The sequence below is a fragment of the Crocodylus porosus genome, unplaced genomic scaffold (assembly GCF_001723895.1).
Source record: "Crocodylus porosus isolate Cpor-Errol unplaced genomic scaffold, CroPor_comp1, whole genome shotgun sequence".
NCBI lineage: Eukaryota > Metazoa > Chordata > Crocodylia > Crocodylidae > Crocodylus > Crocodylus porosus.
The window spans coordinates 58,830,708-58,846,997 of NW_017728931.1; the positions used below are offsets into that span (position 1 = coordinate 58,830,708).

The 16,290-nt window shown below is 41.2% G+C and overlaps 1 protein-coding gene across 1 annotated transcript in view; it reads left to right on the plus strand.

Moving 5' to 3' along the window:
- Nucleotides 1-2,115: 2,115 nt before the first annotated feature.
- ANO4 (anoctamin 4) overlaps nucleotides 2,116-16,290 on the plus strand; it is a 207,776-nt gene continuing 193,601 nt past the window's right edge. The window contains exon 1 of the mRNA XM_019545137.1: nucleotides 2,116-2,319. Coding sequence (XP_019400682.1) covers nucleotides 2,250-2,319 — 70 coding nt within the window. The 5' untranslated portion in view covers nucleotides 2,116-2,249. The remainder of the gene's footprint in view (nucleotides 2,320-16,290) is intronic.

A 16,290-nucleotide genomic window follows, 5' to 3' on the forward strand; every position in this document is an offset into this window, starting at 1 on the left:
GGGGGGGGCCGTTGGGGATCCCCTATGGTCCCCTCCTCTAGCCCCCCTGACCCCTTACTCACCAGCACTGGAGCCCTGGTGTTTCAGCACCAGGGTGAGGGGCCAACCATCGAGATGCTCTGGCAGTCCAAGCATCTCCATGGAGGACCCAGCCTCTGATTGCCTCTGCCCCGCTTCTTTAAACTTTGATTTTTCTAGCCCCCTGGATATCCAGGGGTCTAATTTTCTCCCCACACTGCAAGTTTGTAGCACAGGGAACATTTGTGGCGGGGCAAAAGGCATGTCCGTGCTTATCTGGACACACCCTCTGAGGGTAAAAATTGACGAGCATTTCCATCAATCACCATCCATGGCATGGTATGGGCAAAGCATGGGGGATGGAGGAGCCCTGGAAGAGGTTGGGTGTTTCTACCTTGTTTGAAGTAAGGCAAAAGATCACACCTCCCAAAAAGTACTTTCTTTTCCCATTATATTCTTCTTACCATCAAAGGTGTGGCAAGTGAGTACAGAAGGAAAACAGGTGGAGATCCAGGCAGAACAGGACCAGCCTTAAGTTATTAAAAGGTTACTGGGACCTTCTACAGAAAACAAGACTTTTTTTTTTTGCCTGAAGGAGAAGGAGAGCTAGTGATGAATATGATGCTTAAAGGCCCAAATGTTACAGAATTTTTTCACAAAATGAAATATTCTGTTTCTCAAATGGAAAACGTCTCAGAGACACACTACATCTTGGGATGCTAAACGACAGATCTTTGTCTGGTGGCAAGTTGTCTTGCTATCAGCTTGCTGTGATAAGCCCCAAAGGATTTAGTCCTTTGGCTAAAGCAGAAGTTTGTCCTGCAATACTAAAGGAGAAATTTCAGATCTTGCTTATAACTCATACTGCTGCAGGCTGTTCTGCTAAGGTAAAGAAATCTGAGCCTAGTGACTTAAGCCACCACAGGACTGCCCTGCAAGAAAACTAATGTATTCTGCTGTGTTTGCTTGGGTTTGCCACAACCCCAGATAAGAACGGCAGTCATGGCTGCATGCACACTGGAATTATGGTTTCTGTGGTCGATGTGTGTTCAGTGCTGGGAGTTCTATGAGCGCAGCTCAGGAGTCTTAGAGCTTTAGTGTCTTGGAACTGCTTTATGACTTAGTTTGCAGTATATTGTGGAAGAACCTGTCTCTTCTTCTCGGATGGCTTGTGTGGAATCTGCGTACATATACAGATGTCGAGTCACCCACTATTCAAAGAACCTCAACAACATGAGCAGCTGAGTGAAGCACTATGGTGCTGGGCTTTTTAATAAAAATGTGTGTCTTACTTCACAAAAAAGTGTATATAAAGCAACAAAAACTAAACTGTTCCTGGAAAATGTCAGTAGAGAACTCAAACAGGAATACTTTCAGTTTTGTCCTAAACTGCAGCTTTCAACACAGTTGAAATCGTCTTACCTTGCATGACAAAGCACCATATGCAGATTTGTTATCTGTAGTGCCAGTGCAAGAAAATATCTAACTTATCAATGCCTTTTCTGTGGTGCTCATCCCGGCTGCATCAGCACCATTTTTTTTACTTATTTCCAAGATAAAAACTGAAAATTGTCCAACAAGCAGGATAAGGTTTTGTTATAACATTCAGTATTTTACACACACACACACACACACACACACACACACACAAGCATAGTTCAGTCATAGGTACGAATGACAGTGTGTAGGTAAAGTGGAGATTTTTTCTATTAATTGGAAAATCATCTGCTTGTGGTATCCACTGTATGGATGGCTGGAATGTAGGTCTGCCAAAGAGGTTGGAAGACTGAATCATATTTAGTAAGGCTGTGCAAAGCTTTGGATGCTGATTCGATTCGGAGGAAATTTGACCCAATTCAGTGGCCAAATCTCCAAATCCGAATCGAATCAGGGGACCAATAAAAACATCTGAATTGATTCAAAGCTCCCTGAATCTTTGGAAAAGAGGTTACAGTTTTTCATTTTCACACAAAATTCATGCCTGTGTACTTCTCAAGACAGCTGTTACTGCTCCCTTTTAAATTGTGCCAATTTTGTATATTATTTTGAGCCAGTCTTCTGTATCTAACAGTGCTATTTCTCATTCTGGTCCAGGTATAAGTTTATCTATTCATGGGGCTGAAAAGTGTGTTCCAGTCTATCAGAGGAGAAGTGCGGCAAGCCATTCAGTATCACAGCGTCTGCCTGTGGTTAGGCATTCGTCGCTCCCACAAGTCAGAAGGTCAATAAAAATGGAAGCCTCATCTTATGGAACTGGTATATCAGCAGTCACTAATGGGAAAACAAAAATCCATCAGCCAGGTAACAAATTTGGTTAGACAACACTTTTCAGTTTGGTTTACAGCCTGGCATTTGCTACAAACTTTGTGTTCATAATATCAGATCATGCTTGCATGGGAAATCAATATATTGATCAAAGTATCAATAGATTGATGTTCATTCTGCCTGTTTTTGGTGTGCTTGTTTACACCTATTTTGGATATCAGAAAAAGCAAGAGTTGGGACAGCTAGGTGATTATTTTTAAATAATATCCAAAACACTGCCATCTGCTTTGGCCTTTTGCTGGAGAATGCTGCTTTATATAGGCTTAACTTGGGTTAGACACGACACTGAAGTTCTGTAGGCATCGCTCTACAACTCAAGAATCCACCCTGGAAGTATTTTTTAGTTGATAATGAAAGCTTGTTGTAGACTGGAAGAGTCTTAAGGACAGAAGGAGCACTTTACACAACATACTAACTGGATAGCAAAATGAAACCCTTTTTAACCGTCTCCTGGAAGCCCTCAATTCCTACCTAACATATTGAATTATTTTTAAGCTAATTTCTAGATCTGTTTTTTAACATTTAACATGCAGTCAACAGAAAAACCGTTCTTATACCAAAATAAGATCTCTATATCTATATCTATGTAGTGTTTCTTCAGATATTCTATCTGAGGAAACTTGAACTTTTATTTTCTTTGCAAAAAATAAGTGGAGATCAGGACTGTGAACTAATAAGGTAGCATTTAGTTGGCTGTCATAATTAAAGACTTCAAAAACTTAGTTGTTCTAAACTTAAAAAGAACATTGCTGCAGTACATAAGTAAATGGAATCTACTCTCCCAAACTGTAAGGAATTGTGTGTGAAATAAGGACAATTCCATATGCAACCCCTTGTGTGTTACATAGACATAATCTTTCCAAATATTTAGTAAATGCAGTACACTTACTGCAAAATGGTTATGAACTAAGTTGGTATACAGCTTTTATTGCTGTGAGTTTCAGATGATGACGTTGCTAACAAAGTTTCATCACTAGATATGGAAATCTCTCTAAGCATTTGTTAATTAAAGTGTTATAGTAACACATATCCTTGCATATTGTTTGTCTCTGTTCATTTCTTGGTTCTTTATTTTAAGGTTCTATCTATTTTTCCATCCTGTTGAAATGCATAAGTTACTACTGAAACAATGTACTTGTATTAGGTCCTTGAACTGCAGCATAATATTAATTGATAATATTTTTTTGAAATTTATGAAGTGTTGTGAAATACAGGCTTTATGTAATTATCATCAACATATACTTAGTATGAACACTATTTATTTTCGTACTGATCTCTTCTGTCATCCATTTACTTATATCTTAATATTGACTGGTATACGTAAGACATAAACAACAAATATTGATCCTGATTTGGGAAAATGCTCCTTCAGAACTAAAGTCTATGTCATAGTGCTCCTTCCTGAATGGGGGCCATTAAGTATGAGACTTTGAATGACACTTTTTGGAGGAATCTAGCGTCCTATAAAAAATATGGAATTAGTTATGTTCCACTGTTATAGTTGTTTTCAACCTTTTTTTCATTTGGGGACCCCTAAACATTTTTGAATGGAGGTCAAATGGAGATGCGGACCCTTTTGAATTGTAAATGTGGGTTTTCTCATACCATAATCATAGTGATCGATCATAGTCATCTTTCATAGACCCATTAGACATAGTCCGTGGACTCCCAGGGGTTGTTCAACCACAGGTTGAAAACCACTGAACTATTAAAAACCTAGTTCATTAGTAGCCTTTGTAGAATAATAGGCTGTCCAGTTTAGGGCACTGAACTTCTCTGAAGCTAATGTGAATTCCAGCTTCATAAAGCTTTGCAGGTCCTGAATCTGTACTAATAGACAGTATTGCTTTTTTCAGTTCCACAATAAAACTATGGTATTGTAATTTGGAACTTAAATTTTCTGTTGTAGTTCAGAAATTTAGCTCTCCATATGAGTTAAATAACTTAATTCCAAGAGTTTTGTGTTCATGCAATTATAATAACTTTTCCTCTACAAAAGTTGAAAACCTGTTTTATTAATTCATACTAAATTACAACTTAATTGTTGATTTCCTTAGTGCTATAAATAACTAGTTAAAAACTTTTTAAACCAATTGGAGTGGTGGAGAATAGAAAAGGTTCTTATTTATATTAATACAAGGAATGATCTAGATAAAAATATTATGTTTTCATACTATGCTTCTGCCATGCCAGAGTTGTCACATACCATATATTCTCAAGTTTTTTCTTCAGTCTGATTTTAAATAACTCAAATCGTTGGCTAGTTCCTTCTCTTGAGGTTTATTCACACAGTCAGATTGATCTCATTGTTAGAAAAGTTTGCCTTGTATTCTGCCTTTTTTTTTTTGCTAAGCTAAAAGCTATTAAAATGTGAAGAGATGGGTATTAATAGATATAGAGTGGTGCTATGAGAACTTAAAAAGGTGTATCCAGCTCTTATCAATTATTGAAGTGAGAGTGTAGGAAAAAATTACTCTTTTAATTAAGTGATAAATTAAAAAGGAAATGTATTTTCTTTCTCTGACAGCAAACTGCTACTGTTTTCAATACCCAAAGTCATTTCACTGTCATTTCTCTTGCTTCCCAAAAAAGCACATTTTGTTGATAAACACTTCTTATATATCAATTGAGCTTTTTTTCCACTATTATTATTATTTGGCTACATGTAATAACAGACGGAACTGGACAGTTCTGTACCCTAAGTAGTGGCAGAACTGCACAGAGCTGCAGTCAGGCTGCTGGCAGTGGTCAGGGAGGGGCAGGGCAGAGCACAGTAGCTGCTATTTTTGCACTCCCCCTCCAGAGTTGGCACCCTGAGGCTGCTGCCCCATTCATCCTTCCCCCTGACCCTTAGTGACACTACTGTATAATAGGAACCTAAACTCTAGTCAGGAAACATTATTCATTTTTTTTTAAGTGTGGTCAGACTTTATCTCTATCATTCCCTTGCCAGGTAGTCTTTCTTTCTAGTTTTTTCCCCTCCCAATTCCAAGCTGCTGCAATTGGATGGCTTATACTGACTATCCCTCTGGGTATTGTTATTTCTATACCAAAAAGTCATCATTTTACTTGAGGGGGTGGCAAAAAATTCACTATTTTAGTAACTGCCTTTAAACTAAGCTCCTCACACCAATGGCTACTGTAATACAATTATATGTAACCTGTAGAGTGTTTTGTTTACAATTGCCCTTCTTCTTCTGTGTCTATTTCTGGTGGTCTCGATCCATCTCTTTCTGCACACCTCATCTCACATTCTGCTTCCCTTTGATCAAATGGAGAGATACAAAGTGACAGCAGAGATAACTTCTGGGTTACCTTGTTGGTTTTCCAACTGTTTACACACTCTCCAGGCATTTTTAAGTACCGAGAGCCCTGAGTCTGTATCAGTTTGGCTAAGGAATGAATGAAAGAAACTGGCTGTTTTAATTAAATTGCTGTTATATTATATCTTTAAATTAGTGCAACTTGTCTGTACTAGTCAAACCTGGAATGTAGTACTATATGGACTTCATTTCCATTCTGAAGCTGCAGCTGGATTGGGAAAGTTTTCTAATTTCTAGAAAAGTATACAACCATATTTAGGAAAGGGTATATCGTAGCGGATAGGGTATTGGACTCAAAGCAACTAGGTCAGGTTGTCAGCTGTTGTAAACTGTCCAAGGTCCAGTGAGCTTGTTTTTAGTATAAACGAACTTAGCACAACTTGTTCTGATTAGCACCTATACAAACTGTCTCAGGATGAGGTCCAAGGATTGAAAAAACATGGAGGCTAAATTTTCCACTTGCTGTGCCAGGGCAAAGGCAAATTTGAAACAAAAATGAGCTCACATTGCTGATATTTATGCTGTTCCCATCAATGAACAGAATTTCAGTTTCCAATCTGTCAAATGGACATTTTTTATAAACATCCCACTTAACTTTTAAAACATGTATTTTATTTAGTACATAAAGGAAAATCAATATGCACAGAAATTCATGGAGTTATTGCACATTAATCCGGCAATGATTTTCCAGGATAAGTTTATGTAATCTTTCCTAGCAAAACACAGATTATACTTTTTCTTTTACCTTTGTGGGACTTTGTCTCTGAAAGTTTTTTGTGGCTTTTTTTTTACAGAATTTAATGAATGTGGGTCTTCTTTAATCCAGAAGACTAAGAACTACTTAAGTGGTGTATTTATGTTTAAAAGATTAACAATCTTCCCCAAAAGTCAAAGCAAAGTAAAATGTTAGGTTGGATTTTTTTTTCTATACCAAATAGATCGCATGTAAGCTCATTCGTGTTATTCAACAGGAACACCTGTTGAATAACTCACTAATTCCTTTCATGCAAACAGAAGTTTAGTATGCCTGTTATAATTCACTTACAGTCTTTTTGTCAAACTCCTACTGTTTATTGCAAATAGTAGAAGACAGAGAAGTTAGAAAGAAATTGAAGAAAAATGCAGATTGCCTTGGGCATGCTTTCTCTGATTTTTAGGAAGCTGTTTTTGTTTTGTATGGTTCAGTGAATTGGTTCACTTTCATTAATTCTTTTAGTTGCAAGGCATGAAATAAGAAAAAAGAGGTAGTGGAATTGTTTGGTAGAACCATTGATTTTAGGAGGCCCTGAAAAATGTGTAATGTTAGCAATTGTGGCAGTCAAAAAATAAGCAAAAAAACCACCCAAATTTTAAAAGGGATTGTGTACTTTATGGCTAAGTACAGAAAGTTAAGAAGCCCAGGGCTGAATCAGTTCAATCTTCACAGGTTAGTCCAAGCTGCATAGGTTGAACTGATAAGCAAGTGAACAGACATTTACCTCTAATTCCAGAAATGTGGCCACATGCCTGCAGTGGCCCAGGCCAGAAGCTGGGGGGCACTACAGAACGCCTCCCTGCTCTGCTGGAGCAGACAGCTTGAGTGAAGGCTAACCTGCCCACCCTGCATGGGGAAGTTTCCAGGGAAGGTGAAAAACATGGTGGAGTGCTGGGGGACTGTGAGTTAACTTGAATCTGGAGGACGTCTGGGATAGAAGTTCAATAAATCAGTTTCACCTAAATCTGTTAAGTCTGATACTACAACCATCCAGATTTATCTTAAACAAGTTTCAGCTATTTTGAAAGATGTTGACGTGCGTTAGACTTCTGTTGTGCTACAAATTTTAACCAGTTTCTGATCATTTATACCAGTTTATGTGTAATTTCTGTCCCTAATCTATCAACTCAGTTCAGTGTCCTTTAGTTACTGCTTTATTGCTAGTTGTTAGAGCTGAGGAAGTACTTCATAATGATTCAACAAACCTAGCCTTCTTTTTCTGTTCACAGAATGTTCATAAACAAGCTTTTCAGATTTATTCATTGTTCATAATTGATTGTGAATATTCAGCAGATGTTTTGGTTTGCTTAAATGCAATTGATTGTCTGATAAGCCACATGCTCTTGTCTCTATTTACTTATGGGAGGAATGCTTCTGGTAAAAATTCCTGAAAATGTGCATTTAAAAATTGGTTTCTGTGAAAGTCTCTGCTGCTAAACTTTACACAATGACTCCCAGAAAGTACATGCTTGAGGGGCTCAGTGAAATCATTTCAACATTTGAATTAATATTCACAGACATATTTTAATTCCTCCGTTTCTATTAGAAAGTTTTTTTAAAATACCTTGTGCTGGTTATATCTAGAGCTTCCCCATCTGTGTCCCATAGGAGAATCCCTGGTCAATATTTTAGTAGTTCAAACCATAAAACATAACTTGGACACAAATACTTATCATCCAGCATAAAACTGGAGTGATAGTCTGTTATCTAAAACTATTGGAAACATTCACTGTAGGTTGGGCTGAAGAACATTTTGAGAAGAGATTTGTTATGTTTCTAAGCAAACAATGAACTGCTCCATTTAAGAAAATATCGCATCATTCAAGAGAGAATCAGGATGATTGGGAACACTCAGTCATTGTCTTCCTGTACTGCTGGATTCATAACTGTGGATTTTTCTTAGCAATGCGATTCTTGTGAGAAACTCAGAATTACATATTTAAACTATAAAAGTCCATTTTCAATAGAAAACATGTTTTGTAAAAGCTAAAAAGTGGTTTCATCAGGATTGTCTTTCAGGAGACTGACCAAAATAGCTCTTGCTTTCTTCTAAGTTGTAGTTAAAATCAAAAAGAAATTCTGCCAGGAACATGACTAGGTTCTTTATAATGTGTCACTGATTTCCATCACAAATTTTATCTTTTACAATAATTGCAAAGTAATTTTCTAATTGCCTACTTATCTTAAAAATAAGCTGTTATTTCATTAAAAAAAATCTTTCAGTAACAAAAGTGCAAATATAAAATAAATAAGTGTAACGGCCTGTCAAAACCTACAGGAAATTTGTAATTCTCCTTTGTGTCCAGAAAGTAAATACAAAAGAATACATGAAAATCAACATCACAGCTGATATCAGAGAAATATATTAGTAAAGCAAGAGCTGTGTTTTCTCTGATTGTACCAAAAAATGAAGTCTCTGGGATCCCAGTTCAGATGCCCTTTTAGTTGTTGATGCACGAGTGGAACATAGTGGAGTTTGTTCTCTAACAGCTATGTGGAAGGGCTAGCCACCTTAGACAACAAAGGGGACTTCACAAGAAACCTCTCTCCTCATTGTATATCCTGACTAGGGTGAGATCAGGGAGAATTTTTTCTACAAAGGAGGCAGGACCCATTCCTAAAAGATGACTGGTACACTCAAGGAGTGTGCTGCACCCAGGAAAGGAATATAGTAGCAGGCATACTGGGGATCACAACTGAGTATTTGTAATTAGAGAGTTGTATTATTTGGAGCATTTGACACAGAGCAGCACCAGTGCAATGTACTACTGTTCTTGAGCCCTGATTCAGAAAAACACTGAAGGCCATAATGAAGTAACCATGTATTTGGTGAGACTGAAAAAAATCTTAGGGGCCATCAGTTACACCTACTTTATGCCCTTTGCCCTGCCAGAATGGTAGGAAAGTTTTTTAATGTAAATGGGAATCAGGCCTAAAGATTCTTAGTGTCCAGTCCAGTTAAACTATGCCAAGAATAAGATGAGAGGGTGGGGAATAATAGGGCCCTTCATCCATCCTGAAAGCTTCTCCCATTCTCAGCTGACACAGCATAGGTTGGTCTTCCAACACAAGTTAGCTGCTGATATTCTATGTGGGAACGAGCCTGATGAATTCCCATTTATGTGTTGCAATACCAATTCTACTAAGGTATCATATGGTTTTGTGCAATTGGTTTTGTAAAAGAAGTCTAGAATCTCATGAAGGTTATCTTAAGGTAACATTTTGTTAAATAAATTATTCATGGACTGGAGACTGTCTATTATGGCACACTATTCACCCTTGATACAGTCAACTCAGAAGCAGATCCAGGGGGTATGGTGGTGTGGTTGCACCTCCCTTCTGCTGCTGCCACCATTATCCCCAGCTCATCTGGGCACCAGAAGAGCCCCAGAGTCTCTCTTGCCCTACTCCAGCTGCAGGCTGTGGCTGTGTAAGATGTCAGGCCTGGCAGGGGACAGTAGCAGTGGTGCACAGGTTTCTCCTTCAGCTCTTACTCCCTACCACTAGCAATAAGACAACATATTCAGCCAGCGCTGGGGTTTTTTTTCCTGGAATTATTTTTGTTTCGGCCTTATTGGCAAACAAGTCCTAGCCCTGTAAAAAGTAATTGCCAAATGGACTGATTTTTTCATTCAAAAACAAGTTGCAAATTTATGCAGTAGGTAAAGAGACCCAAGTATGAGATGGAGTACATTTTAGCAAGAACACTGACAAGCCAAGAAAAAAGAAGCTAAATCAGAGAAGAATTAGTTGTACTGTTGTATGTAAATAAGAGTAAAAAGAAATTAGTTAAATTCTCTGGTCCATCTAGCTTCCAGACTTATTTTCCATCTGGAACACAGAACAGCTCAGAAATATTACTACTTAATTAAATATTACTATTTAGCCTACAGTCATCATTATCCAAACATATAGAATAATTAATGTGGCTTATTTTTGCAGTGAACAGTAGCAGATGCAATTTTTTCAGTTAGTTCTTAAATCTGACAGTGATCCATTTCTTGAAATATGGGAAGATTATACTATCTGATAAATATTGAAAGTAGGAAATCATGTGCTTCTCCATGGCTACTTTTGTGATGGTTCAATTACTGTTGTGAGTATAGCAGGGTGAAATTTTGGGCCCAGACTTGATCAGACCAAAACATATTGTATTTACTTTAATCTAGGACAAGAGGCTTTTCCCCATGCAAGATGTACAGATGTGGGGAGGGCCAGACAGTGGCTCCAGCTCTGAATCTGTCTCCAACCCAGAGCCTAGGGTCAGAGTTGGAACAGCAGATGCTGCCTCCACCGCCTCTGCTCCCCACAGCCTTTGCCTCTCTTGCAGCTCTGGCTTCTTCTGCGGCTCTACTCTTGCTGGGGGCAGGAAGCACAGATCATGTGCTGCATCCAGCCCCAACCCAGCCTCACAGTGGAGAGGCAGCATTTTCCCCGGCTCTGGGGTTGGGCCTGGGGCTAGATCTGAAGCTGCCATCACTGCAACAGCTGCTGCATGGCTGGGCTGGGGCTGGAGGCAGCAGATGCTCCATGCTCCCTTCGTTGATCTGGGGCCCCAATAGAAGCCAGAGCTGCAAGGGGAATGTAAGTAGCAATGCCAGGAGAGGGGGTAGTCAGGGAGTGGGGCAAATTGACAGGGGAATGGGTGCCCAGGAGTGTAGGCACTGTGGGGAGGAAGGGCAAAGGCAGGTGGGAAGAGGGGGTAAGTGGCAGAGAGAAGAGCAGGTACCAGCAGGTCAGGTGGAAGGTGTGCAAGGTGGGGGGTAGGAGATGTGGTCAGGCATGGGACACGTAGGGACTGCAGGGGGTCAGGTGGTTGGGGGGGGCAAGTGGTGGGTAGGCAGCAAGAACAGGGGCGGGAGCAAGCTACTTAACTCCCATCCTGCCTGCCCCACCATCACCTGCCCCCCTGCTGCTTTTTTCCTTGATATAGCAGCGGGGTGGGGCAATGAATTTAAGATGATCCTCCCATGACCAGTTTCTAGACATAGAATATACCAGATTTTCCATGTCTACAATCTAGTTATTGTAGGGCCGTCTTAAATTCATAGTTGTCTTTGATTTGGGTAAATACAGTATGTATTTATCACAGTATCTAGGCCCATGGGTGATTGGTGCTTCCTGAGTCTGGGGGGGCACCAGATCGCTGACTGGGGAGGGGAAGAGAGGGGGTGGGCAGCAGCCAATTGCCAAGCCAGTGGTGAAACCAGTGAAACCAGAAGTGCACTACAATCTAGTTATTGTAGGGCCGTCTTAAATTCATAGTTGTCTTTGATTTGGGTAAATACAGTATGTATTTATCACAGTATCTAGGCCCATGGGTGATTGGTGCTTCCTGAGTCTGGGGGGGCACCAGATCACTGACTGGGGAGGGGAAGAGAGGGGGTGGGCAGCAGCCAATTGCCAAGCCAGTGGTGAAACCAGTGAAACCAGAAGTGCACTTCTGCCAGCACTTCCAGTTTTGTGGCTGGAACTTTCAGGAGGTGCACCCCCTATGCATCACCCATGTCTGGGCCTGAAAAAACCTAAGAAAAATAACTGAAAAAGTGAAAAAATTTCATTCTGACATTGCTCAAATGTTTTGATTGTCATTTCAAAATTACTTGTAAAGAATAGCTATATTTAATTGTGAAAAGTTAATTCCCCAGAAAAAATGACACTTTCTGGGCTGTACATTTCAGCGTGTAACCTTTCCTCCCCCTCTAGCCAGCCACAGGCATAACAATGCACATAATGCTATCTTAGCTGTTTTAAGACAGCTGAAAATAAGTATTTGTTGAAATAGTAAACAATTCTCAATTTATTTAAAGAGTCCAAAAGAATCAGCTCTCTAGAGATAGCTCATTGATTATATCAGTTGTGTTTTTTATCTGACTTCAGCCTACTTCAGATTTTTTTTATTTAACATCTCTGCCACGGGGGAAGAGGAAAAAAAGCCCTTCCCATAACATAAAAAGGCTGAGTTTCTTCTGTGTGATCTTTTTCATTTTATGTGACTCAGAGAGGACACAGTAAAGATTATTAGTTAGTTACTGTTTGTGATGACAGGCACATAAAGGTGCAAACAGAAGTGCAGCTCCCCGCTGTAACTGAAAATGCTTTGCAGGAAGTGTTCTGAGTTGCAACAATCCCCCGGATCAAACAGAAGTGCACTGTTGGTTCCAGAAGGGAGGGGAATCCAGCTGCTGGCTGCAAGCCTGCACCATATCCCCTACCAGCATCCCCATCCTCCCTGTGAGGCTGCAAATTTTTCAGAATGGGAGAGGGGAAAGGGAGCAGGAGGAGCTTGTTCTAGGGATTCCCCAGCCAGTACTGGAGGGTGAAGTGGGCATACTGGAGATCCCCACCTCGGCGGCAGGGGGGAGCTCCAATACACCCATCTCATCCTCCAGTGGACAATGAAAAACCCCCAGACTCAACTCCTTCTACTCCCTTTCCTCCCTCCCATTCTGAAAACAGCAACAAGCTGGCAGGCAGGCAGACAGAAATTATAGAAGGTACTTTGTTTTGAAACATCTTCAACTGACCATGCAATAAGGTTTCAGATTTTCACCTGATCAGCCATTTTTAAGCTATCTGCAGCCAGGTGCTTGAGTTTAGTCACAGCTATAGTCTGCTTTCTGTGGCCAGATCAAATGAAAATTGTCACTTCTGTCTCGCAACCAGGACATTGTTTGCCAGCCTTGAGTTGGACCACTGCAATCTAAAAATGTAGTAGTAATTGGTGAAAGTCTACTATATCAAATACTTTCAAGAGTCATATAAACATAACATCAACTTGCTGTATCCACCCAATTTCCAGCTTTGTGGTAATATATTGCATAATGTAGTTATGATAGAATGCTTTGGCTTAAATCTAAGATACTTTTCTTCAAAGTGCTATCTATCCATATTATTTATAAACTATGCAAATATGTAGGAGGTGCTTTTTAGATATGTAGGGAAAAGAATTTCCTTTTTTGAGTGGGGAAAAATAAAGCTCTCAAGTTACAGAAAAATCTTGAACAGCACTGCAACCGGCGGGCCTTGAACATGAGGTCTTACGCTGCTCGGCCTCTGGCCTGCTGGCCACTTTGTCCCTGGAATTGTCTATTCCAGATTGATCTTAACGGTAGTCTCCGCCCCTGTCTCGCCTGCCACGACTTTGCTGAAACTTTCAGTGGAGAGGCTGACTACTTCAACTTATCCGGGGTTGGGACTCCCAGGGCTGATGGTCTTTTGTGAGGCTCCACCCTCCACTACACCTCACCCTAAAACCCAGCCACGCCGAGTTGCTAATGATTCCCAGGTCTGTTCCTCGCCTTGCGATGCTGAGAGATATTTGGTGGCGACTCTGTTGGCTTGGCTTGACTCTAGATCCTGTTGGTCAGGACTCTTTCTGAGGTTCCCCCCATGGACCTCCAACCGTAGGCTACTCAGCTAAAAAGTCCCGAAAGAAAAACACCACCCATAAGTCTCTCAGGTTTACAAATTAAAGTCAGGACTCCCTGTCCGGAGAGAAACCTTTCCTTGCTTAAATCTCTGCAGCATCCCTCTGGCTGGATGCTGTGTTTTCTTAATAATCACTCAGGACTGCTTCCTGGCACTCTGGTTCCCCTCTTCGCTCGGTCCCTCACCGAGTGGTCCCACCTGGCAGAATCCAAGACTCTGCAGCCCCTCCCACTGTTCGTATTATGGTTCCCTGCCAGGATGGACTCTGGGGTGATCTCCTAGTCCATACTGCTCCCACCTGGACTGCTGGGTCTTCCTCCGTTCCCCTCTCTTCGGGGCATCTCTTATTCCCAGACTCTGTCCCCGGATGCTTGTGCCCAGCTCCGCTGCCACAAACCTGGGCATCCGCCGCTTTTCCGTCAGCGCACTCTTTCCCGCAGTTGAGGAATGTGTTCCAGCCTTGTAGCTGGCTGCTGGCCTCTCCCTCACCTCAGGGCAAGGACTCAGGCTTGTCTCCCCTCCTGGCTGGTCTCCAGCTCTCCTCCGCCTCCTCTTCCCTCGGGGCATTCTTTATCGCCCCATGCCAGCTCCAATCATTATTGATCGCAGCTGGCCACAGTTTTAAAAAGACATGGCTAATCAGCCGCGTGGGTCCCGCTGCCGCTTCTGCCGTTCCCACGTCGTCGGCTGCTGGTAAGGAACCTGTGTTTTCTTTCTTCCCTTCTCTCTCTCCCCCGCCTTATTTCAGGTCCCGGGGCACCCCTTTTCCCCTTCGGGGCCATATTGTGCCATCCCCCTGTGACAAGCACAATCACCCATCCAGGGAAACTCAGCTTGTCACAAAAGGTATTTGAAGTCCAAACCAAGCTCTCAGGTCCTCCAGTGCTACTCCATAGAAGTCAGGGCAAAGTTGGTGATAGTCGAATTTGGCCAATACCACCTATTTGTCTTAGACATAGAATCATAGAGAAGTAGGACTAGAAGGGACTGCCATGGGTCATCTAGTCCAACCCCCTGTTTGAGGCAGAATCATCCCTACCCAAACCTTCTTATACAAATCCATAATCAACCCTCTTAGTAAAACTATAGCCAATCCTGACACAACACAAGACATGACACCATAACCCAGGGGTCAGCAACCCCCGGCACGTGTGCCAAGCATGGCACACAAGGTCATTGTGCTCGGCACACCACCGCCAGCCCGGGCTCTAAGCAGCTGCTGCCAGCCACAGAGCCCAGGCTGCTCCCAGCAGGTAGCTGGAATGCTGTTAACCCTGCTGCAAGTAGACTGGGCTACATGGGCTGGCTGCAGCTGAGAGGCTGCAAACAGCTGCTCTGGGGTCCAGCATGTCAGCACTCCAGCACCTTTCAAGGTAGACATGGTTTATTTGGCATTCTGGCCAAAAAAGTTGCCTACGCCTGCCCTAACCTATCACAGGCAAAGCAAATAAACAAGTTCCCTACACTCTCCTTCCCTCCCCCATCACAGAAAAAACAACACAAGGCTGGCAGACACCAAAATGTACTAAGATAGTAATTTAACTACCCTGAAGGAAAGCTAACAAGCATTTCAGCTGTTTTGTAGAGATGCTTAGTTGGTCTTGGAAGCTAGATGTTAAAAGCCAAGACAATTTCTGTGGTACTATCTTGTTCCAAAGAGAAGCCAAACATCCAGGTACCATGAATGGGTAGTCAACTGAGGCAGGCTATCACTTTTCTTTCTGGCAAGTATTCTTCTATCATTTCCTTTCCCAGCATATTTATATTCTTCACGTAGAGAGAACAGCCTGAATAAGAACAGGGTGTGGGGCCAATATCATTATTTTCAACATAAACCTTCTGGATGGTGCATTTATTTAGATGATAAATGTAATCTGAGATTTTGACTTGAGTGGGATTTACACTGGAAGTTCCTGGCACTTTAAAGGAGGTTCTGCAGCCAGGAGCTGTCAGAAAACTGGAATCTGACAATGAGCAGGCTCCACACAAAATGTCCTCTGTTCAGCTGTTTGGGAACTATCCTTTTGTAAAATGTACCGTATTTACTTGAATATAAGATGACCCCCAATAATTAGATTCTATATATGGAAAATTTATAAATGTGTCATCATTATCCAGGTATAGAAACTAATTATTGGAGGTTTGCCTTGAATTTATCCCCCTACACTGCTACCCCCCTTGCTCTCTCTCCCTCCAATAACTTCTTTCCCCGCTCCTTACTGTCAAAACCTGCTCTTCCTGAGTACATGGAAGTGAGGAACAAAATTTACACATAGTCAAATAACAACCAGTATCCATAGACTTAGCTCAGACAGGATTGGTGTATTTTATCTTTCTTGAACCTGCTACAAGTTTAACCAAAGGGTCTTCATAAACACTGCTTTAAGCAGCACTTCAGTACCTACTTGTATATACTACAATTTTTTTTGAAAAAAAAAA